This window comes from Nannospalax galili, unplaced genomic scaffold (assembly GCF_000622305.1).
Source record: "Nannospalax galili isolate Female #2095 unplaced genomic scaffold, S.galili_v1.0 scaffold639, whole genome shotgun sequence".
Taxonomy (NCBI): domain Eukaryota; kingdom Metazoa; phylum Chordata; class Mammalia; order Rodentia; family Spalacidae; genus Nannospalax; species Nannospalax galili.
In genome coordinates this window covers 3,342,290-3,367,621 of record NW_008344644.1, presented here as the reverse complement: position 1 = coordinate 3,367,621, position 25,332 = coordinate 3,342,290, and the positions used below count along the sequence as shown (strand labels likewise).

Below are 25,332 nucleotides of genomic sequence, written 5' to 3'. Positions count from 1 at the left end.
AACAAATCAGTTTATCTGGTCCAATTGTATGTCCTTAAATACCCAAAAGGGAAGTATAACCAAAGATTAAAGGTGCCAATATAATTTCATAAGAGTCCACATGTATAGCTAAAGGCTACATAACAAGCAACAATGCCAGACTGGTGATACCTTCTTTTGAGTGTTAAGTTTTATATCCTGATCATTCATGCTGTTATATCTGTACATTCTAGTCAAATAACTTCTAGGCCATGTGAAAAGTTTCATATGCCAACAATGAGAAAATTAAAAGTCATACATCTATAATTTTTTTCTTTTTAATCTGATTTTTTCTGACCTGTAGACCATTTTCTTAAAGATTTAAAAGAAGGACCAATTTTTTAAAAAAGGATTTTAACAAATATTTTGTTACTCAAAAAGCTCTCAAATTATAAAGTCTGAGAACATGACAAGAGAATTTTAATACTTCCTAGTCTATGTGGTCTTATGCCTATAAATAAGTGGCAAAATATTTAACAATAGACCTTTTCACTGAAAAAAGTAATATGTATTATCACTGAGAAATGATTAGTTTTTTTCTGAAACACATCTTTTTAAATAGAGAAATCATTAAGGAGTTGGAAAGATGGCTGAGCAGGTAAGATCACTGGCTGCTCTTCTGGAGGTTCTGGGTAAGGTTCCCAGCACCTACGGGGTGGGGGGTGGGGGAGAGCCTCCATTAACTCCAGTTCCAGGGGAATTTGATGCCACCTTCTGGCTTCCCCCATTTTTGAACATACATGGTGCACTTACACACACGCAGGCAAAACACTCACCAACATAAAATAAAAATAAAATTCAAAATTCAAGAATTTTAAAAAGTGTTGTTATTCTTCAAGACAGATGATTCTTTCAATGGATTCAGACACTGTGAATTTACTTTGCTTTCCTCCAGTGGCTAATGTCACCTTCTCCCCTGACATGCTGCATTAACTTTCCTTCCTGAAGTTATAGATTATCAGGGGTAATGATGTAAATCAGTTTCATTGTGGAGGAGAAAGGACACAAGGAACATGTTTTTGTTTCCTCAGGCTAATGAAATCTTATAGACCTGATGCTAGAGATACTTCATAGATACATGCATAAAAATGGGTAGAAATAAATTCTGACAAAGTCAAATGTCATGAATTCAGATGATAGAAGAATAAAAAAAAAAACAGTAAAAAGAAGAAAGAAACAACCTAACACTGAATTACACAAAAAGTGAAGAGAATTAGTATAGGTTTGCTTGTTTCAGACTTAGGTTTTGCTTTTTGTTTTAGTGGGAGTGATGAATTGAAGCTCTTCAAAACAAACAGTTTGATAGCAAAGCAGCTGGTCAAGAGACTTTTATAAAGTTCCACAACTGGTCAAATGCAGAGAGTAAGTTTCTGAGAGATTCACAGCCCTTAGTGACACATCTATAGTGGAACCTCTACAACTAAGTTTCAGGGACAATAGTGGAACAGTGGGCAAAAATAATATTAGTGTGTCTCTCAATGATTACCAGAGAAGCATCTTCATTAAACAGATGGTGATTAACTCAGAAAATCAGTACTGCCCAAAGTGCATAGGATAAGAAACCAAACAATGTTTGTCTCTGGGTAGGGCACCTATATCAAACCTCTGCCACCACGCAGGACTCATGGACCATTGCAGAAGAGGGGTGAAAAGACTATAAGTAGCAGATTTTTCCAGGTCGCAGAGAAATTGCTCATATGAACTTTCAGCAATGGTGACAGCATGCATAAGACCCATACAAACTCAAACTAGACAAAAATCCCACATAGAACTGGAGAAACAGGTAAGAAGCCCCAATCTTAGCTGAGAAACTATTGACAACAGATGACTATTAGGAGAGGGAGAGTAAGTTTTCTTTAAGGGAGTGATGCTAGATATGTTGACCAGGCTCCAGTGGATGAACTCACTTCACACAATGGGACATTTGGAGACACAAACGTGACTTGAGAGGCATTAACATATGTAACAGAATACATGAAATCTGGTGGGGTACCTATGGGGGCAGTGAAGATAGGGAGGGAGTCTAAATATGATCAAAATACATTTTATGAAACTTGCAAAAATTTAGTTATAAAAGGACAAAAAAGAAGTTCCTCATGCCAGGCATCTTACTATGTACTATATAATGCACTGATCTCAGTAAACAAAGTCCTTTCCATAAATAAAATTTGAGCTTGTAATCTACTGGATAACAAAGATGATATTTAAAGAAATACATAACATATAAATAATGTGTGCAAATTTGGGGGAAGAAGTGAGATTTATGATCATAGATGTTAATTAGAGAATTAGGCAAGAAGGGGTTCTGTGTGATGACAGCTGAGCCAAACCTTTGCAAACATGAGTGAGACATACAGATTCAGAACTGGACCCTGGATGGGGATGGGGTTAACACATCCAAGGAATAGCAAGGCTGTTGGCTGGAGGAGTGTAAGGAGTGAGGCATAATTTGAAAGTGACAGTTGCTGTTATGAGACAGGCAAATAGCACATTATATGGGGCCTTCTTATAAAATTCCTAATACTGATCGAATTTAGTAAGATTCTATTAGTGAATTTAAACTATACAGCAAGTAACATACTCTTATGTAGGCTTTAGGAAATCACTATATTTGCTCTCTGGAGAACAGGCTGTAGGAAAGACAGAGGCCTATTGCTACTGTATTATGTAAATAAAAAGGATGGCAGCTTTGGTTCACAAGTGCCTGAATGACTATAGTCTGATACTGTATCCTACATAAAGACAGTTTCACTTCTTCAGTATACTCTTTCAGAAGGAGAAAGCAGAACATAATAAAATTCCACTATAAAACTAGAAAATGTAGACATGAAATTTTAGCTGATATAATTATATCTATATGCCTACAAATAGACTTAAAGCTATATATAATAACATCTTTTATATACCACAGTCACTCTTTAACACATAGAGGTCAGTAGAAATAGCAATATCCCAAAATATTCTTAGAAGCCTTGGAGCTTGAAGATGGAAAGCTCAGAAACTAGTGTACCAAGGAATTTTTTAATTTGAATAGAAGATCTGTTCAAAATTGATATCCTACTTAGCAATCACCTTCCAAATAGTACATATTAGATTTTCTTAATTACAATGTTCCTATCACAGCCGATTAACATTTCTCATTCTCCCTTATAGAAACCTTTATAAGTTTGTCTAACCTATCTACATATCTCTTTCCTTAAAGCATATCTATACACTGTGAAACAATCTCTACTATTGAAAAAATACGAAAATTGTTTATGCTCTATAAACACTAAACTTAAGGCTCACTTGTATTTAGTTTAAGAAAGTTCTCACAAACAAAATAATCATTGATAGACTAGGCCTACTGTGCTTCACTTTCATCTTCCTACACCATTAATCAGTGAGCATTCTAGGCCTTTTAACATAAACATTCTGACTGGAAAAAGAGGAGACTGACCAGATACTTTGGATCAGTTTCCCAGTAATAAGTTCCAGTACCCTCAATCTAAATGCATAGTCATCCTTTACCTTATGTGACTTTGATCAATATCTATTGTACATCACTGGTAAAGTAATATGAATTATAGACACCAAAATCAGTCTAAAAGCAGATAGTGAAACTTTCAAACATCATAGAACAAGATACTTTGTTCTCAGTTTGCCTCATCAAAGCTTTTTTCCTTTGGTGCTTTTAAGTGAATGTGTGCTTTCCTATCCCCTCCCACATTTATAATGCAATAGCCCTCCCTCAAATTTAGTATTTAGGTTTATACATACTAGATTTGTTACCTTCTAAGTCTGTAAACATATGATTAACATCAGTTCATCCATTGTCTTCCAACTAAAAAGAATCACTCTTACCGTGAAGCCCTCGGTATACTGAAAAGGAGCCCTGGAACTTTCGTCTGCTGTTGGACTCAGTGGCTTGGGGTCAGACATAGAACGCTGCATCATCTTGGCTGTCTTAGGACTTGCTGGGGGGACTTTAGCCATATCTGGATGGAGTACTTTCTGTGGACTTATGTCATCAGGGATGGGCTTTTCATAAGGTACAAAGGCTGATTCTAAGGCTTTGCCTGGTGAAAGTGGTGAGATGGGTGAATAAAGGACTTTTGGAGATTTGGGTGGGGAAGGAGCCAGCTGGACTGTGGAATCTGCCCGAAGGTGAGATGATGAATAACCAATCTCTAAAGGTGTTGGGCGTTTCTTGTCTTTGGGTGGAGATGTGGCACCCAGATATGGAGGACTTTGTGTGTCTGAATCTGCTTCTGTTTGACATCCTAAACTGCCCCCTTTGTAAGTCTTTTCAGGTGCTGAAATGTGTTTAATTATTTCTACCTTGCCATCCACCCGCGCTCGTATGGAAGGTGTTCTTATGGTTCCCACTGGTTCCGTTTGCACAGATATCTCTGCGACTGTCTGAACTGCTATGCTGGAGACTTTGGAAAGGGGTTTGGTCTTGTCAGCCTCTGCCGTGCTGTCTCCGTATTTCCCTACACGTGCTTTTCTCCTTGATCTAGAAGGCAAATCCCATTCATCCTGATCTTCATCATCAGTTTGGACACTGGTATCAACACTCTTTTTAGTTCTCCTCCTCCTGCTTGCATAACTCCGATCACCAGCATCTTCATCATCAGTTTGTACACCACTGTCCACTATCTTTTTAAAATTTCGTGGATCATCTGCAATGCTCTCCCCCACTTCATCATACTGTCCCCGGACTTTAGATCCAGAACCTCTCTTTTTTGGTGGTTTCTCCTCTTTTACAACAACATCTGTCAGTGGTATCTCCGAAACAGTGCTCAGGATGCCAGGTGGGGCAATGTACTGAGTGACACCATCAGACTGAACTGTGTACCATCCTTGGCTCTGTGGTATTTCAATAGCCACAACAGCAGAAGCGGCGGTGGTGGCATCTTCAGTGGCCCAAAACTGACTTCCCTCTGGGGCAACATACTGACCTTCTAAAATTGCCTGCTCAGTGGTGGTTTGAGGAGAACCAGTTCCAGAAGGGTCATAGTTATACTGGTAGATCTGACGAATTTTTTGCTCCTCAAGCTGCTGGTGCAACTGTTGTTGCAGCTGTTGGATCTGCTCAAGCTGTAGCTGTTGCTGAGCTAGTGTCTCCTGCCTCATCATGAACTGGGCCTGCCTCTCTTCCTCTTGCTGATAGAGAAGGTGCTGCTTCATGGACTGCAGCTCCTCCAGCTTTTTTTGAACCATGATTTTCTCTTGTTCTCGGAATCTCTGAATTTCCTGACGTTCCCACTCCAGTTCCTCAGCAAAGCGTTGTTGCTTAATTTTCTCCAATTCTAAGAGCTCCCGTTCCAAGTCAAGCTGCTGCTGTTGTTTGTCTTCTTCGGGGACAATTAAAAGGGTGCTTTCTTCTCCTACCACTTCAGAAAACACTTCAGATGCTGTGGTTAAAGTAGGAACAGAGTCCATTGTATCAGTGGGAAGAGTTTCCATGGTAATAGTTTGAAAACTGGCATTGATATCAATACTGGTTCCTGCAATGTCAGTTTCTGATGCACCTGTTGTTATGAAATATGATCGAGGCATTGGCTGGCTCTGGTGCAGGGCAGATAATGAAGTCACTACATCAGTTGTATGAACACCAGATAAATCCCTAACAGTGGTGCTGAAAATGGAGCCAGGCTGTGTGGTGATAGCAAATGTGGAGGGGATTGGAGTTGCTACTGAAGAATAGACAACACCATTAGATGACCTCAAAACACTTCCCACACCATACTGGGGTCCTGGAGGTGGAGTCATTCTTGCTGTGGAATACTGCGGGGTACTAATCCCAACTCCCGAAATGACTTGGCGTGTTTCTGGGTATGGACCTGTAGTCTTGCTTGAATAATCCATTACCTCACCTGAAATACAGGGTACAGTTATAGTCCAGGTCTCAAATGCATGGCACTTTTTTGGATCTGAAAGCCCTTTCATCTTGATGAGCGCAATGAATGGGACTGCATGCAAATCCACAGGTTAACCTAATTAGATGCAGAAGAAAAGCAATATTGAACATGCAGGCACATGCAGGCAACAATACTGACAATAAAATAAACCCTGAAGAAAAAAAATGCACATATACCCCAAAATATGCTGCCAAAACACCCAAAGAAAGCAAAAAGAAAACAAAAATGTGACAAAACCGGAGTAGGGATATTTTCATCCTGAAATGAGATGCCTAACATCATAATGACATTTCAAGGAAAGGTCTGTGGCCGTGTCATACTGACCTGTAGAAATTCTCCCTGAAGTTAGATCTACTGCTGCATCAGTTCCTCCAGAATAATCAAAAGCATTCTTACTTTTATAGAAAAAATGTCCAGCTTCTGCTAAGTTAGTGTCAGACATGGAAGGTTTCATTCCACCAATCCCTCTGTAACCATATGGCCCTGACCGATCATACTGATAGTGGTCATCTCTGTAACCAAAACGGTCTTCAGGAAGGGTAGTTGCAGGCTGTTGGGCTGTGCAGCTTCTTCCAAAAGGCAACTTGTAAACCATGTCACAGCACACAGCTCTTCTGCCCGCAGTCAAATCAACAGGTTTTTCATCATCTTCTATTATTTTGGTCACCACATTTGAAGTAGATTCATCCATGGCTACAATCGTTCTATGAGACTTTGTTGTGCTGAGATCTACTACTTCCCCATCACTGATTGCCTGAGATGTGGTGCTGTCAGTCCATCCATTTGTGACACCAACAGGAGGCGCAGTGACAGGCTTTGTAAAAGTGGATGTCACTGGCTGAGATGAAGAACCTAGAGATAAGTTTATTGGTGCTTCATCCTTAATACTAGGAAAGGCCTGGCCACTTGGCATCCTGTAGTGGGACTCAGGGTGTTTTGATGTAGTAAGTGGGAGTGGTGATGCCATTCCATGTTCTATACCGACTAGGCTCTCTGTGACTGTTGAGTAACTTGTAGTAGCTGTGCATGTGACAAGAGTCGCTGTCTCAGTGTCCAGGGTGACTGGAGTGACTAATGATGAAACTGCTCTGAGATTTATGATAGAAGGTTGGACAGCACTCACTTGTCTCCCATAAACTTCATTTGCAGTGGTCTGTCTTTTCATATCCATTGCAGAAGCTGAAAGATCCATACATTTTTCAGTTGCTTTAGCTTCTGTTTTTGGCATTGTTCTCAAATCAATGGCATCACCAACAAGTTGCAATTTTCCATTGTCCTTGTACTGAAGCTTATCTAGAGCAAGGGGCTCTTGGGGAATCGATATGGAAATGCTGCTGGGAGCAACACTTGGTACTGTACTTCTGGTTGCTGAACCTTCAGCCTTTGAGACTTCCATCGGGAGAAACTGTGTAAGTGACGCTGGAGCTCCTTGAAGTACAGATAGTGCTGCAGTGGGGGCAGCAGACCATGTCTCCAAAGCTCCTGACATATATAGGGTTGGCTGTGAAGAACTTGGGATTTCTGCAGCTGTCATAGACGGAACTACAGAAAACACTGTTTCAAGGGAAATCAGATCTTTTGGAGGTGATCCCAAGGGCCAACTGGTAATAGCTTGACCAACAGAAGAATCTGTTGGAGTCCCAGGTTCAGAGGGCAAGGTAATAACCACATAAGTTTCCATGAGGGATTTCGAATATCTTGGTGAGGATTTATTAGAGTGTGGGGAAAGTGGAGAAGTAGGGGAAGGCAATTTATAATCTGTCGAAGCCACTAAATTTAAGGACATATTTGAAGTTAAAGACAGGCCTGCTGGTTTGGGGTGTGCATCTGTTGTTTTCTGTGTGGTCACTGGAAGCTGAGGAACTGCTGGTTTGGGGGCAATTGGAGGTTTGCTTGGTTCAGGCCTATGGGTAAATACAAGTCCAGTGGGAATTGAAGATGGCTTAGGAGGAACAGGAGGAGGTACAGTGGCACATACTTTTGCTTCAGGTAACCCATTACTCCTCCGAACAGCTGTGGCCTCTACTGTAGTAACAGCATCAACCACAGTTGCAGCTGTAGTAGTTGGAGTTGCTGGAGCTGCAACTGTCATCTTTTTTTTAGGATGAATGGTTGGTTTAGGTGAAGTTGGTGGGGGCAGTGGTGGGGGAGGAGGAGGAGGTGGTGGAGGAGGAGGAGGAGGAGAAGGAGGTGATGGAGGTGGTGGGGGGGGGGGGGAGGAGGTGGGGGTGGTGGTTGGGCAGATATGTCCAAAGAAGAACTTCGGAGAAATGGATGAGATTTAGATGGACGGGCAGAAACAGGAGGGCTGCCAGATGGTAACTGATTTGTAGGTTTTTCTTGATCAGAGGTCTTTCCAGATATAAAGTATGTAGGTAGAGGCTGTTCCTTCACAGGAGCTGTTATTACAGAAGAAGGTTGTTGGACCAACCCAGTTTCACTTAAGCTAACTTTTGTTAATTCAGCCTCAGGCTCTTCCCTTTCATCTCTGTAAGCATCCAAAACTTCCAGAATAATTCCATCCCCAGTTTCCTTCTTTCTTTTTTTTATTAAATCTTTTTCTGATATAGGTAAATCATTGGAAGTAGTATCAGTTTGTGGCCCCTCAGCTTTAGTTCCTACAGATTCTCTGGTAGAAGGTTCCATATCAGAGAAGGAAATCACAATATGATCAGCACTAATTCTACTTTCTGGTGTGGTGGTCAGATCTAAAGACATACTTATATCTTCTGGATAGTCAATAATGCTGCCTGGAAAATAAGTTGAAGAAATTTCCCCAGAGTCTTCAAATTTAGTTATTATGTCTGTGGGCTCAGTATAAACAGTGGTTATGCTATCCAGGGTAGTGACAGGTGAGGAGCTATCTGTGGTGCAAACTGAAGAAATAGATGACGTGAGAGAAGGTGTGTCAGAGGGTGGGACAGATGTAGCACTTTCTGAAGGCTCAGAGTAGGTCAATATCAGAGATTCATGGGCAATTATTTCTTGAATTTCTCTTGTGTAATCAGTAACATATTCATCCTCAAGTTCTTCTGCTGAAAAATGTTGGGTTATTTTAACATCTGGGATAGAGAGAGTTGCACTGCTGGTTGAGTCTGTAAGAGATGCTCCTGACAGGATACTTGATGTCAAGGATGCATCTGGCACCCTGTCAAAGTCCATGGTGGACTCTGCCAGGTCATCCCCAATGGGAGGCTCTGTGGGGCCAGATCCAGGTATTACCTGTATCTGTTGGCACTTCATGAGTTCATCATAGGCAGCATCAGCATCTAGTAATTTCTTTTCTTCACTTGTAGAAGTCACCATGGTGCCCAGATCCACTATTTCATGGCTTTCTGGAATGATGTAAGAGCTTGAAACAATGTCTTCTTGAGGCACAGCAGAATGTAAGCTTTCTAACTCATAAAACTCTTTCTGGAGGTCTGTAATTTTCTGCATAGGGTCTTCATAAATCTGTTCTGGAAGTCTTATTTTTTGCTCTCTTCCTCTCTGCTGCAAAAATCCATTTTCTTCATCTTGCCTTGTTAGCAGACTGCCATCTACTGATCCATTGTATGTGTCCTCTACTAAAGATTCATAAATGTAGTCCTCTATTAACATACCACCATACAAAGGCTCTTTTTCAAATACTTCATCTCTCTCAGTTGCAGCTGGAAAAGCTTTATACTTGTGGGTTTTATGCATCATTTCTTCATACATCTCCTCAGCACTTTTTAATGCCTTCTGAACACCTTCTTTCTGCATAACAGATTGCTCATCTGTTGGTGAGTACAAAGACACAGCTGTGGGCAATTTGTAAACTTTTTGAACTTCTATTATTTTCTCAGGACTTATTTCGAAACCCTCTGGGTCTGATTCTATGCTAGGTGAGTATTCAGAACAAGAAGATCTGTGGAGCTCCTCCATTTCTGCGGCCTGACGCAATTCTTCTGTTGGAGATGCATCCTCGATGGGGGAGAGATTGCTGGGTGGTGTCTTTGGTCTTTCTCTCCTTCTCTGAGCTCGGAGTTCATCTTTGTCTTTTTTGGATTTCTTACTAGAACTCTTTCTTTGTTGCTGTTCTAGTTCTCGCTGCTTTTCTTGCTCTTTTAATAATTCTTCTTCTTCCCTCAGTTCTTCCTCCTCTGAAGAATCTTCGATGGTAGGTAAGAGAGGGCCATGTGATCTGTGCCGAGCTTTGCGCTGCTGTTTGCTCTCTCCTTTCTTGTGACTTGGGCTACTGTCACTGTCCTCATCAAGTGATGATACTGATGTTGGAGATGTCCCAGGAGTGAAGCTGGATGCATGGAGACTAGAAGAGCCTTCTCCCCTTGATCTGTCCTCAGGTGAGTCTGTCAGGCTTTCCATTTCTAATTCTGGCTCTTCATCAAAGTACAAAGCTGTTTTTTTCTGTGACGAATCTGCTGAGAATTTATCTGCTATGGTGCTGTTGAGTTCTATTGTCTTAAATCGGCGTAGCCCTCCTCCTCCAGCAATCACAAGTTCTTCACTCTCCTGACTTTTAGTTTCTCTGAATTTAAGTTCAGGACTTTCATCAAATGTTTCATCATCCTCATCATGCCATGAATGACGTCTCCCTGCATCATCATCGAAACTAGCGCTGCTCTTGCGAGTCAGCCGTCTGTGTTTCCCTGCCGCGCCTTTGCCTTTCATGTCTTCCTTCTTCTGGCTCTCAGGAATACTGCTAATCTGTTTGAGCTGGCTCCTGATGAACTCATCATCTTCAGAGCCAGAAGCATCTTCATCAGCACTCATTTCTATAATTTGCTTTCGAATGAAGTCCTCCTCCTCCCCGGAACCTTGACTGTCTTCCTGTTTATACTCATCACTGCTTGATGAGCCAACACTAGCTCTCCGTTTCCTCTGTGGAACAGGGGAGTTTTCACTTTCACTACTGTCTTCAACTGAATCGTAGGACTGTCTTCTAGTACTTAGGTCCTCAACGAGCTCAGGCTTTTCTTTATGGTCTTTCTTGGAAAGAATGCCTTGTTGATTATCCTTTTTTGAAGTGTCTTTCTTTTCTTCTTGACTCTCCCTGAGCTCCTCTTCTGAAACAGGCATTTCCAGTGTTTCAAATGAAATCTGAGTTTTCTTTTGGTCCTGAGGCTGCTCTGGAGAAACTTTAGGGGGCTGTGTTTTCTTTTCTGCTTTTTCATCAACTAGTGTACTTGCCTGAGCTTCCAAAATGGATAGTACTGTACTTTCCAACTTAGCTAAGTCTGAGGGGCTGGAAGGGCTGCTTTCTTGTGAGAAGGAGTCTTTTTTGAGTCCTTTGAGCAAATCTTTTTCATCACATGGAATAAGACTTGGAATTTCACCAAGAGAACTTGATATTCCATCAGAAGAATACCCTGTGTCACTCAGCCCTTGTGGGCTCTTGGGCTGCTGAGAACTGGAGGTGTCTGATTTGTCCTCTTCCTTTTCCTAGCAGAGAGGAAAAGACACAGACAAATTTAATAGAGTAGAACTAATCATATGGCCTCTCTAAATATTCCCAAACTGTCATTAAGAACTGAGAAATAATTATAGGACTATTTCTAAAAAAGTTTAAATAAGAACAAAAACTGATAGTTGTGATACACTGATCATAATTAGTTTTCATTTAGCTTAAGTTTAATTTGCAAGTTAATTCTCAAGTCACTTGATCTTTTTCCATTAACTTTATTATTCCCTTTTACATATCAGTTTCATTTTCTTTTAAATGTATTTCTCAGGATATTGACTTAGAATGAAGCTCAAACTGTCAAAAAAGTGTTTGTGTATATGTATGTGTTTGTATATCCATGATGGTAGTCCTGTTTTATCATTCTCTGCTTTATTCCCTTGTGACACGGTCTCTCACTGAACCACGAGCTTGCCCTTTTCTCCTGGACCGGGTGGCTAATGAGCCCATGTGGTCTTCCTGTCTCTGCCATCTGACTGGCCCCATCCATACCCTCAGCACTGGGATTCCAGGTGCTAGCAGCTACCCTTGGTTTTTACATGAGTGCTGGGGATCTGCACTCAGGTCCTCATGACTGTGTAGCAAGTGCTCTTACCCACTGATCCATCACCCCAGCCCAAGAAAAGCTTTAATAATTTTCATTAACATAATTAATGCTTTGGATTGTTATGGTTAGGCAAAAAATAAGAAATGAAGAACCACTGTATGTTTTGTGCTTGATTGCAAGTTGCCTGTGGTGGTAGAGACTTAACAATATAAGCAGATCATATAGTATAATATTACATGTGCCTCCTAATAGAAAAAGAGTTTTGTTTTGCTTTGTTATATGACTCAAAGAAGACACTGCTTTTTAAAGTAACACTTTAAAACTGGAAATTACAATATATTTGTTACTTGTTATTACTATTATATTAATGAATGCTCAGAAATTTTAAACTTTGAAAAATGTTACAATTGTTCTGGTTCATAAATTCAGCTAAAAAGACGTATTTTTCTGTAAAGTTTTTAATTACATTTGTCTTCAGTATTCTACTTCAAAATGTCTTCACAATATGGCTTTTGTCATTTGATTTTGACACTTGATGCTTCATACAAAAGGTAGAACCTTTCAATCAATATAATAACTGATTCTGAGAATGGGAATACAGGGTTTCCAAGAAGCTAGAATACTCAGTAAGTACACCATAGCCTTGACATAGCTACTTTTCTTGTGCTGTGATGAAGCCATGCCAGCAATTTTAATTCAGGAAACAGAGAAGCCTTTAATAATATGTTAAACACTGGACACGTTTTGCACAACAACGTTGCTAATAATTCATCATAAATTTGAGTAAAAAGAAGTCAGCTGTTTCAGGTTGTGTCCATGCTTAGGGTAGAGCTTCACAATAGTCCTCTAGACCTCAGCAAGGGTGCCTAGAGGGAACACTGCATGACAGCTCACTGCATCTTACTCTAGCCAAAGAGGTTTCACTAGGTTTATATTGTGAACAGTCTTGATGTATAACAGTGGATGTACGGACAACCTCTTTTAATTTATTATCCAAATGAATGAATATTTGTTATATAACTAACAAAAAACATGAAAATATATTTCCACCCTCCATTATTCCTCTTTTCTCTTTTCTTTCCCCTCAATTTCCTCTGAGAAATAAGTACGAAACATGTTGGCTTGTAAATCACCTTATGCTAATTTTCATCTCAATATATACTTCAGTATTTATTCTTATTGTGTATAGCTAAAATATATATGTTAACCATAATATAAAATGTTATGGTTAATTTACAACATGATGACCCCAAAAAGAAAATCTGATACAGTTTTAATACATTTAGTACCAAAACAAACAAACAAACAAACAAACAAACAAACAAACACAGTGCCTATTCTTGGTTTACCAAGGCTTAACCTGTATTGTTTAATCTAAAGTTGTAAGACTATGTTTAAGGGATGTTGAGCACTCCAGTCTATTTGTTTTCTTTGGGGGGGTTGGTGAACTATACATTAAGGAGGCAAAAGAAGGTAAAACAATCTCCTTGTAAAAGAGTGTCCTGGAGGGACACTGCTGTCTCATCATATCACACAGAGCATTTTTTAGATAGTGTGATATGCTGTCTACAATTTCTTTAGTTAGAGCCATCCACCCTTCACTCACTCGCAGTAGATATCATTACCATGGCAACAGAATACTTAAACTCCTTATAAAAATGGGCAAAAAATGATCTTTCATAGTTGAATTTCAATAGTGTCATTTTGATACTTTATTTTGTGCATATATCTATGGTAAAATGCAAAAATATAGTAAAAGTTTATATATGCAGGTAAGGTAAATATTTTTTGTAACAATTCATTGGACATGGTAAAAATATTAGTTTTATACAACGATTTTGATGTCTCTACCGACATTTTACAAAAACAGGATTATGACCAGATGTACAGAATGTAATAAAGAAAATCAGAAGGATTTCATGAGAGGTTAGCACAGAACATCAGAACCTCTTGCCCTGTGCCTGCCTGTGTGTGGCCTCGCTCTCTGCTATGCTTCCTTGACTCTCTGGTACCCTTCTGGTCCTGATATGTTTCTCCACACCTTTATGGGGTTCAATCACTATGTGTCTGCAGTAATGACTTTCCTATTCTATGTTAAAAGTAACAAATCTTTAAAGTATTTGCTCTATGGACTTGTGAATATAAGATAAAATGCGAGGAGTGGTTAATCAGGAAATCAATGAGCTGATCAAAATTCATTTCATTGACATAAAGGACTAAATCATGCTACATTTATGACATATTGAAAAAATAATAATATTAATTTTTCTCACATTAGCTTTAGGTCTGTAGTCCCTTCACAGAGGACTAGGTTAAAATATCCTAATTAACAACATAGTTCACTTTTTAACCACCAGGTGACATACCTCATTGTCTCATTGACTTGAAGCACCTGCAAATTAATTTTTACTACTGCTACTAATAGATTTTTAAAAGATTTCTGAGTATACAGAACTTGAAATCCATCTATCCTTCTTGTAGTTAGTCTATTCCTTAATACTGCTTCATTAATACCATTTATTAACAAGGTCAAAATAGATCAAATTATATGTGTATATGTTGGACCTTGTTTTCCTAATTATTCATCTTCAAAATGGGCACATCTGAGGTACCATATACTAGGATATGAGCAAATGATTCATGTGAGGCTGAAATAATTTAGTTCATTTTCTTACTAATTTCTTATTATATAGGACTAAAAGATTGGGAATTTTCTTTCAGTTGTTCAAAATTTTGTGAGACTATACTTAAAAATATTAAGATATTTAGTGAAATATATTCTAATGATGGATTAAAACAGCTCTTTATATAACATATTTAATGCATATACATACACATAAACATTACTGATTTTAGATTTTATTTATTCGTGTACTTCTCTCATTTGAATAATCAGGAAATTGACATTTTTATTATCTGTTTCACAGTTTACATAGAATGCCACTTAGAACAACCTCTGAAATTCTTTTTTTAAAGATTTATTTATTTTTATTATGTGTATGAGTATTTTGCCCACATGTATGTATGTGCACTATGTGTGTGCTTGTTGCCAATAGAGACAAGAGAGGGCACTGGATCCCTGGAACTGGAGCTACAAAGGGTTGGTAGCCACCATTTGGCTGTTGGGAACCAAACCCAGGTACTCTGCAAGAGTACCTACTGTTCTTAATTACTGAGCCATTTCTCCAGCTCCTGAAATTCATAAATAATAATAAAATTCCAAGTATGTTTCTTTTGCATAAAAATTTCATCATTTTTGATGAAGTCAGGACAACAGTTATACTTTAGGCATAATTTTAAAACATCAATGTTATTTTTCATTTCTCATGAAGAAGCATTTTCTGTGTATATTTAATGTGTTCCATTACACTAGTCTTTACTACATATTATATGCTTTTCATGCATAGAACTAGAACTATTTGTTTTTCTACTCTCTCAATATGAAATAATTACTCAGGGGCTGGAGAGATGGCTCAGCAGTTGTTCTGGCAGAGAACCTGGGTTTGGTCACCAGCAAACCCAGGTGGCTAAAACTGTCTGTAACTCTAGTTCCAGGGGACAAACTCAGGTGGCTAAAAACTGTAACTCTAGTTCCAGGGGACACAACTCTCTCTTCTGACCTCCATGAGATTGCACACACAGGTGCACTTACATACATTCATGTGAAACATTCATACACATGAAAACAATTTTTTTAATTAATTACTTAAATATCCAAATTCAAGCTGGAACTGAGGAATCTCTTTTCCTGCTAGCCATCATGTTTTCATTTATTCAACTCTAGACCAGTCAGAGAAAAGCAGTGATGAATTGACCCCTAATTGACATTCCTCCGATGCTGGAGTCCCTTGTGGTGTATGAATGATAGAAACCAAACCAAAACACACATGTACTGTCAAATTTGGCTGTGATCTTCCCACAAGTGTTGAATCCATTAGCATTCTATGCTGAAGGAAAACAGGTTTCTGAACACTTCTATGGTTAGGAACTGAGTTCTAGGTTATATATAAAAATGTGCAAAGAAAGATTACAAATGCTTGGCTAATTTTTCTAAAGATGTTTCTTTTAGATAAACTAAAATGAATGAACAAATAAATGATCTTTAATCATTTGCAGAAAGTTTATTTTAACATTTCATGCATGAGTATCTAAAGCATTCCATATAAGATCAAGTCCATGAGGCCTACTCTTCCTGAGAAAATATCATATAATTCACAAGAAGATCAGATTATTTTTCACCTAGATGATGCAGGCATGGGATGCAATGTCTACAGACTACTTCACTATTAACACTACAGATATTTTTAAAAAAATCAAGATCCATGATGAAAGGGTTAGATAATGTGAGAGATAAATAATGCCTAGCTAGTTTTAAAAACCAGAGGGAACAATATTAGTCCAACAACCTACTGACAAATTATGCATACCAGATCAAGAAATATATGTCTAGGCAAGGTAATTTATCTGAGAAAAATTGGTCTTTGTCCAAGCTTCATCTACATGGCACATGGTAATTAAAAGTGCCAGACTGGTGGAACTAACCTTTTTGGATGTTTAATAGACATACTTTGAAGCCTATACTAATTTGGTCAGAGGGACATAAAGGACAGTTTTTGCTCCTTGCCCTCCTAGGTTGACTAGTTCCAGGGGACTATGAGCATCTCTCAAAATGTCCTGTAATTGTGGTGAGTCACCTGTCCTCTTGATCAAGGAGGCTGTGGAGACCCCACAAGATGGAACTGAATCAGTGTCCAGTCTACAAAGAGGAGGGTCAACACAGAGGAATCATTTCTTCCATTCTTTCAAGCGAAGCCAGCTATGGTTGAGCAGGACCATTGACTTATCTTCACGTAGACAGAACTGGTAAAAGAAAGGAGACAGCGTCTCCTCCCAAGCCCATGTGACCCATGAGGAATAGATCCACAAACAGCCTGAAGAGTAAAAATAAATTGGTTTATCTGGGCCAACTGTATGGTCTTAAACACCCAAAAAGGAAAGATAGCCAAAGATTAAAGGGGCCAATATAATTTTTTTTTAGAGTCCATATGCATGGCTAAAAGCTACATAACAAGAAACAATGCCAGATAGGAGATACCTTCTTTTGAGTTGTTGGCCAGGATGGCCAAAGGCCAAAGGGACTCCCAGACAGTAACCCAGCATAGAACTGGGAAAATGAACAGCAGACACCAATCTTATCTAAAGGAATATTGACAACTGATTGCTGCTAGATGAGGAACAGCTGACCCTCCTAAAACAAAGATTCTAGATAGGCTGACTAGGCTCACCAGATGGATAAGTACTGGGGAATGGCTGGGGTACTGACATCGCAGTAGACAGTAGCAGGGAAGACAGAGTAAAAGGGTTTTAGTTGAGGGGGAGGAGGCTATGGGAGGGTGCCATCTGGGAAGTAGGTATATAGACAAATAAGATTGTTTGGGATGTTCTGTGTGATAGACACACACAAAAAATCAACAAATTTAAAAAAAGTTACAATTGAGGAGGAAGCATAAAAATGTACGTCATGTGAAGTAGCAGAGGTGATAAACATTACCATTGAAATCTACCCGATGACTTTATATCCATGCACAGGTGCCAAGGATCTGAGTGCAACTGACCATGACTAGTAACAATCAGATACATACAGATTAGAGATGCATGTGCCAACATCTGTTATTAGCAAAAACAATGAGTCTTTCTGTAAGAAACAGTATATTTTAAAATGAAATGGAGATCTTTTTTAAAGGTTAAATACTCATTAAATTTTATGTCTTACAGGGTTTATACTGGGTTCAGTATTGTATAACTGTATTAATACAACTGTGAACCTAAAAATTTTATAGCCACTTTTGAAAGAGATGTATCTTTGCTCTGGAAATTGTTATTGAGTATGTTAAAGCTGTAATGAAATGCTTCTTCTAAAAAATAAAAAAGTATTAATAATTAAATAAAAAGTCAAGATCCATGCTAAAGCCTGTTTTAAGTTTAATGTCCCTTTGTATAATCAGTATAATCTATCAAATAAAGGCTTTAAAAGTTTCCTGCTTGGTCAAATAAGTAAAAAGACAAAATTCTGTAGCAGCATGGCTTAAAAATAATAAACTACAAAAGCTAAAGAGGCATACCTTTTAAAATATTATATTTCAGACTTAATTTTAATTTCAATAAACATTTTGAAAATTTGAATAAATAAAATGATATAGCAACAAAGAAATACAAACAACGAACAATAATATAAATATATAAGAAATAAGTTACCCAAAGGATGAAGGGAGAATTTTCACATATAGATGAGTAAGAGTAGAAGTCTGTATGCTCAAAGTGTCCTAGCAGAAAAACAACTGTTGTGGTGGATGTTAGTAGCGACTTCATGGAAAGAATGATACTGAAATCATCATTCTGGTATTTTTCCAGCTACTTGTATTTAGAACATAAAATCTGGTTTCCTTATCTTTAAAACAGTTATTAACAGCATTCATAATATTTATATTATCAATATTTGTGTAGATTAAAAAGGAGGAAAAGGACTTAACAAAGTGCCCAGATTATGGCAAGTAGTAAATTAAGAGCATTATTTTTAATTTAAAAATTATAATTTATAAAGGAATCAATACAGGGAGTTCAGCAACAGAAGAGGTGACTTCCATTCATGAGGAGGGGCCACCAGGGTGACAGGAAGACCAGCAAGGGCTTCTCTGATAGGGCTGTACTGGAGGGGCTGCTTAGGCACTCATTGAGAGACTGAGCGCACAGGTTCAGAAAGGAGACTACACATTCTGTGCAGAAGAATCACAGGAGTACATTCATTTGTTTTCTCAATTCTCACTTGCAGAGAAGTTATTTTAGAGCCAGATTCTAGATGGCTGGAAAGCAAAGCTAAACTTTTATTTAGGCAGGAATTTCCACTGATGAGTATAAAAATCCTATCAGCTCCACAAAGGTAGAACAAAAAAGCTTTAAGATTCATATGGAATATTTAAAATATATACAGAAAATATTTTTCCTGATATTGGAAATAGATTGACATTATTAGTATTCTACCAGTTCTTGTTAGTTGGTCACAAGGTATACAAAATTTTAAAAGAGGGGCTGGAGAGATGGCTCAGTGGTTAAGAGCACTGGCTGCTCTTACAGAGGACCTGGGTTCGATTCCCAGCACCCACATGGCAGCTAAAACCATCCTTAACTCCAGTTCCAGGGAAATCCGAAGCCCTCTCTGACATCCGCGGCACTGCACGATATGAGTGCACTCACATACATGCAAACAATACACACATACACATAAAAAATAATAAGTAAAATATTTTTAAAAAATTTTAAAAGAAAATTGGAAGTTCTACTGTAGGAAAAAATTATAGCAAGGCAGTCGCTTCATTTTTTCACTGTTAATTTAAACCTTATTGTTTGGTAAAGAAGAAATAATGCTTATTACACATAGTTCCACTTAAACCAATGGATAGGTAGTGGACAAATATTCACATTCACATATACACAAAAAAGCTCATGTGTTGAAAAACCTTATAATGCAAGAAACAAACAAATATATTACAAGGGAATGGACACTTTCTATATTGCTACAAGCATTTTCCAGTAACTGTGATTGTTTGAATGAGAATTGCCCCCAAAGGCTCCAAGTATTTTGAAGTCTGGTCCCCAGTTTGAGGCTCTGCTTGGAGAGGATCATGGAACCTTTAGGAGGTGTGGCTATGCTGAAGGAAGCATATCATTTGGGGCAGTCTTTGAGAGTGTATAGCCTTGCCCACTTCCAATTAGGCTCTCACTGCTTCCTGTGCTTGCTTGAAGATGTGAGCTCTCAGATTTCTGCTCCCAGCAGCTTCTGCTGCCATGGCTCCACACCATAATAGACCCTCATTCATCTGGAACCATAAGCCCAATAAATTCTTCCTTCTATAAATGGTCAGAGTGCTTTATCACAGCAACAGAAAAGAACGAGTACAGCGACAAAGCAAGGTAAAACAATGATGAATTAGTGATTGGCCATGAAGTTAACTAAAAAGGTTTGATGATGCTTGGTAAACTTCTTGAAATTTGTAACTATAGCCAATATTGCAAATAGTAAACTTTACCTTAAGCATACTAGGTGGTTTGAAGGTACAGGTAATATCTTACAACCACAGCCTACATCTCAAATTTTTAAAGAAAACACATTTTCATCACTAAATTTTTGACTAAATTGGATTTAAAACATTTGAAATTTTCTTTTGAATTTTTCTATTTAATAGTAAGAGGAAAAGTCATAGTAGTTAGGGCAATTGTTTATTACCTTGAGAAAATGGGTACAATGACATGGAAATTAGAGGATGATGTATTAAATTGTGTCCTGTTCTCAGCAAATATTGTTGGAACAAAAAGAAATTGTGGAAAAGTTAGATAAATCAAGCAGTAGAAGGTTTGGTGGTGAGAGGATCAAATTATGCATATATCTCTTGTGTCCATCTCAGAATATTCCTCATTTCTTCCAAAGTAATAAAGTACTTAAGGGAATATTATTGTAAGCACCTCCTGAAAACTAATCAATAAAAACTTAACCTCAATATTAAGTGATTTTATAAAGGTATACATATTTTAATGAAAAAATCCCCACATAATAGATGTTAAGGAGTACTTTCTCAGATTGGAACTGTTTAGATAAAGGACAAAGTTACAAAGACTATATGAACAACGCTATATATGCAGTTCATTACTTCATCTGCTGTCACTGAATTGGGTCAGGGGGAGTGCCTCACGATGGAAATTAGTGGTATATTTCATCCAAGTGAGATCATTATATCTTAAAGAATATATTAATATTTTGTACTGTGACGGTAAATTGCTGAAATTATTTTACACATAGAAATTTACTGATCATTTCATGAGAAATTCATTTAAAATCTGAAGAATACGAAGTCTTAATCCTTTGTAAGCAAAAATAGAGAAATCTCAAAAGTGTCTAGCTGCTTGGTGATAACAAGTAGTTATCAGTAATGTACTAATTAGATGTTCAGAAAAAAGTGCACACTGATTATTGGCAAGATGCTACCTGTTAGATATTGAGGAAAAAATAGACAAAAAATGTCTGAAATATTATGATGTGCAAATAGCCCTTTGAAGGCAGATATTTTAAGATCCTCGCATGATTATGAAAAATGAAATGACATATGCCATTTTGAAAAACTGTCACTTCCACTCATTTAGCAAATTTTGAAGCAGAAAGTTTTAATTAATTTAAATATCTCCCAAAAAACTCCAGAATAATTTTTAAGGTCACTTATGAACAACACATTTTCTGACACTCTCCCTTCAACCATGACCATAAAAACTAAAAATCTATGTGTTTTCTTGGTTTGTTTTTGTTTTTTTGATATTAGAACAGCTACACTGACCTTTTTCTTAGCTATGTTTGCTTGAAGTACCCTGTCGCCAGACAGCTAGCAAGAACAAATGATAGATACCAGTATTTTCATGATTACTATTCAACTCTGTTCTTAGAAGTCAGATAGTGAAATCTGCTGGTTAATAACATTTGAGCCACTGGTTCTATTTATGGTACAGTTTTCGGGGGGAGCATATCAGTTTTTTGCTATGAATTTCATTAAAATAAGCATCAAAACATCAAAATAATTTCACTTATATGCAGCTTGACACTGAGTTTTAATTTCAAATAACTACAACTAAAATGTATTTCATATATTAAAAATAGTAACATACTTGTCTTGTCTCTCTAAAATATTATTTTAATGTGAAAAATAAACAAATAAATATAGTAAAAATGATTTTACTTGATAACATGTATTTCACATCATCTGTTAATGTTGCCTAATGCAATAATAGATCAGTAAAACAATGAAAGCAGTCAATATAAGTTAAAGATCCCTTATCCAAAATGCTGGGGACCAGAAACATTTAATATTTCAGACTTTGATTTTGGAATATACCAACACACATATATGATACATTCTGAGGACATGACCCCAGTCTAAACATGAACTTCGTTTATGCCTTATCTATATCCTGTATGCAGAGCCTAGAGATAACTTTATACAATATCTTTAGTTCACTCGTGTTTTCACAGAGACCCTCATATTAGGTCAACTATGGAAGTTTTCACTTGTTGCTATGACTTGTCACTAAAACCTCTTCAGATTTTGGTATGTTTTAGGTATTAAATCTTTGTATTAGAGGTGTTAATCTGTATATACATATTTAGTTTTCATGACAAAATAATAAAAACTATAAAAAAAAGGTAATAAACTCCTCCAAACTGAATCAAAGCTGTAATTGTATTTTCTACTTGGACTTTTAACAGTAAAACAACAGTTAATTTCATTGAAATCATCTGTGAATTAAAATTATCTAATAAAATGAAATATAAGACCTATAGTAGGTTTAATATTTAGAGTTCCTCTAAATGACATAATTGCTTATGCAAATATTACTTAAAATGGAGTGTTCTTGAAACTTCTCATTAATATTACTTAAAAAGTATTCTCAAAATTTCTCAATTATGAAAAGGAATATGTATTATTCTAGATTATACACAGATTAAAAATGATCTATTGATATCAAATTAAACTTCTGAAGCATGGCACTAATCATTCTTAATACTAAAGTTAACTATGAATATATAAAATGTATTCATTCTGGGTTTTAGCAATACCCATTTTTCTCCAATAATTTTGTGGCTGACCACAGCTTAGAAGGCTTTCAAAAGGGAAAGAAATTTTATTGCCTCTTGCAAACCAATAGCTTAATGATGCATTAGTTCATAACAAAAAGAAATACTAAGCTCCATACTCATTGTGGATTAAAAGACAGAATAACATGGAACTGTAGGAAACTTTTTGATTTCTCAATATGATTTAAAGAAATTAATTTTATCTTTCTGTTTTCTATAATTTTGACTAAGGTATCAAAACGCCAATGAGTTTCATTTCAGTAAAATTTGCTAGACTTTTCTGAAAATGTCACTTATGATTTAAAGGCTTTCACATCTATTCTACCCTTGAACAACTCGGGCACTAAGGAAATAGCAGCATATCACACAGGCAAGACTGCAACAGTAGGAAAATACTATTTAAAAATCTTACTGTCTTTTCTGCCCCAGGTTCCACTTGTTCGGGTTTTGCACCACCTTCTGCCTGTGGCTGCTCTTTCATCCTTTTACTTTTCTTATCGTCTTCCTTGGGCAAGGTCTGAGGTGCAGCAGGTGGCAAACCTTCGATCTTGGTCGGTGGTTGCTTCTCTTCTTCAATGGCCTTTGGAACCAGACTGCCTTTGGGCTTTTCTACAGCAATTTGCACTTGAGCTTTAAGCATCTGGCGTTTCTCTTCCTCTTCTAAGTCCAGTGGCTTGGCTTCCCGGGGTAATTTCTCATCTTCAGTGGTTGGCTTCTCTTCAAGGGGTGGCTTTTCTTCAGCATATGGCTGCTTTCCTTCTGCCATTAACTTTTTGTCTTCAGAGAGTGGTTTTTCTTCTTCGGGGGGTGGTTTCTTTTCTTGAAGGGCTGAAACTTTTATTTTCTCTAGTTTACTCTCTTCTTGTTTTTGCTCTGTGGTGACCCTGGGAGGAGTTTTCTCAGTTGAAGGTGTTTCTTTCCCTTTTTCTGGAATGAGTTTTTCAGCTTCTGGTTTTGCTTCTGATTCTTTCTTTTTAACCTTTACCTGGGCAGTCATCACTGTTTTCTGAGATAGTGTTTCTGCAGTTGCCGGCACTAGGGAAGCTTTGGATCCCAGCGGTACAGACGGCATTTTGCCCACATCTCCAACTTGTCCCGAGATTGCTCTCTGTGTTTGGCAATTTAAACAAAGCCATTCTTGAATCTGAAAAATGGACAGCAATGAACAGATTAGATATATTTTGTCATTCATATTATGATATATTTATGAAGATGAAAATTTCAAAATGTCTAATGGTTCTGTTGATCGGGATGGGGAATCATTGCTTTCTAAATCAATAAAGCATTATTTTAAAGAATTTTAAACACTATTTGAAATTTAAGTGTGGACAGAATATATGGAGGTAGAGAAATATCTGTTCAGGGTTTGGAGTGGAGAGGAGTCTGCAACTCTAAATGAAATTATTTTAAGATTAGTGGCTTTAAAGTTTGTATTTTCATTATAAATTTAATCAAGTACAATTACATTTCATAGTGATTTTCTTTTTTGTTAAAAATTAAACAAAATTTATTTGAGGATCTAGTTTAGGAACTCCTATCTCTTGGTATCCACTAAATATAATTCTATCTAGTAGTGTAGAATTTTCAAGTATGTTCAGCATTTTCAAGAATCACTTGTGTACAACTCTTTATCTGCTTTCTAATTAAGAAAATGATTTCATTGTCAATACTAATCAAATTTCTTCATGGAACTAAGCAGGACAGGGTAAATGCACAAATCATTTGGAATCTTTGTCCAAAAAGTGTTCTAATTTTCTGACTAAAATATTCCCTTAGTGCCTACTGTTCAAGGTATAAGCCATGGCTACCTTTACAAGATCACCTTTGGTAACACTCGCCAAACTGTTTCCTAGGGGACTAGTTTAGCAGAATATTAGGAGTCAAGAAAAGAGGATCTGTCAGTGAAACTGTCCGGACACTGTTTTTACAAACTAAGTTCTGAAAACTATTCTCTGATAAGAACAGACACAAATGACCACATGAGATGGCAGATGATAGACTAAGGGCAGAAATTCCCTTTGACTGACAGTGTTGTATTTTCTCCTCCATTATATCTCTTTTAATGTGTGAGATAAAGGCTGCACATGTTGCTTCTTTCTAATTATTGCCACTTAATGCTTGTTCATTGTGCAAGAAACAAGATGGGAGCGTCCTATAAATAGGATGGCTTTCTTATGTTGCTGCATTATCTCCAGGCAAGTTCAGTTTCAAATTGCTTTTCATAATGGCTCTCTCTCTCTCTCTCTCTCTCTCTCTCTCTCTCTCTCTCTGTCAGTCTCTCGGTGCTTGGCAGTAAGTGACAAAAGTCACTTACTGTGTATAATACTATCAGAAATAACAGTTTCATTTTGTTCTTCATTTTCCAGTTTTCAGAGACATTAAATTGCTGCTTAATATCTGTGATTGCTCTGTAATCTGTAAGGCATTACAATCCTTATTTGCTTATCTAAAAGTATGACTATAAAAGCTGATTGTTAAGTTCAGTAAAGGCCTGCCTATAAATACTAGAATGTATCTGAGTTTATTTGCTTTTTGTGCATATGATTTCTCAATATCAATTCTTTTGTTAAGATCACATGAAAGCAGCTCTAAGGTGAACTGTGGTTTCTTTACATAATGACCTGGTCTACAAACCATGGGGGGGGGGGAATTTTATTTATTTATTTGTAAAATGTTAAAAGCTCCTGCTTATGTTGAACAGTGGCACAAAGGGGGACCAAGAATAAACCTACCAGAACACATATCA

General features: G+C 37.4%; 1 protein-coding gene across 1 annotated transcript in view; it reads right to left on the bottom strand.

The window, feature by feature from the left end:
* The window catches only part of Pclo (piccolo presynaptic cytomatrix protein), a 440,245-nt gene that overhangs the window by 196,613 nt on the left and 218,300 nt on the right, over positions 1-25,332 (bottom strand). Inside the window, 4 exon segments of the mRNA XM_008840911.2 lie at positions 3,862-5,879; positions 6,249-8,133; positions 8,136-11,348; positions 22,999-23,730. Of these exon segments, the coding sequence (XP_008839133.1) occupies positions 3,862-5,879; positions 6,249-8,133; positions 8,136-11,348; positions 22,999-23,730 (7,848 nt within the window).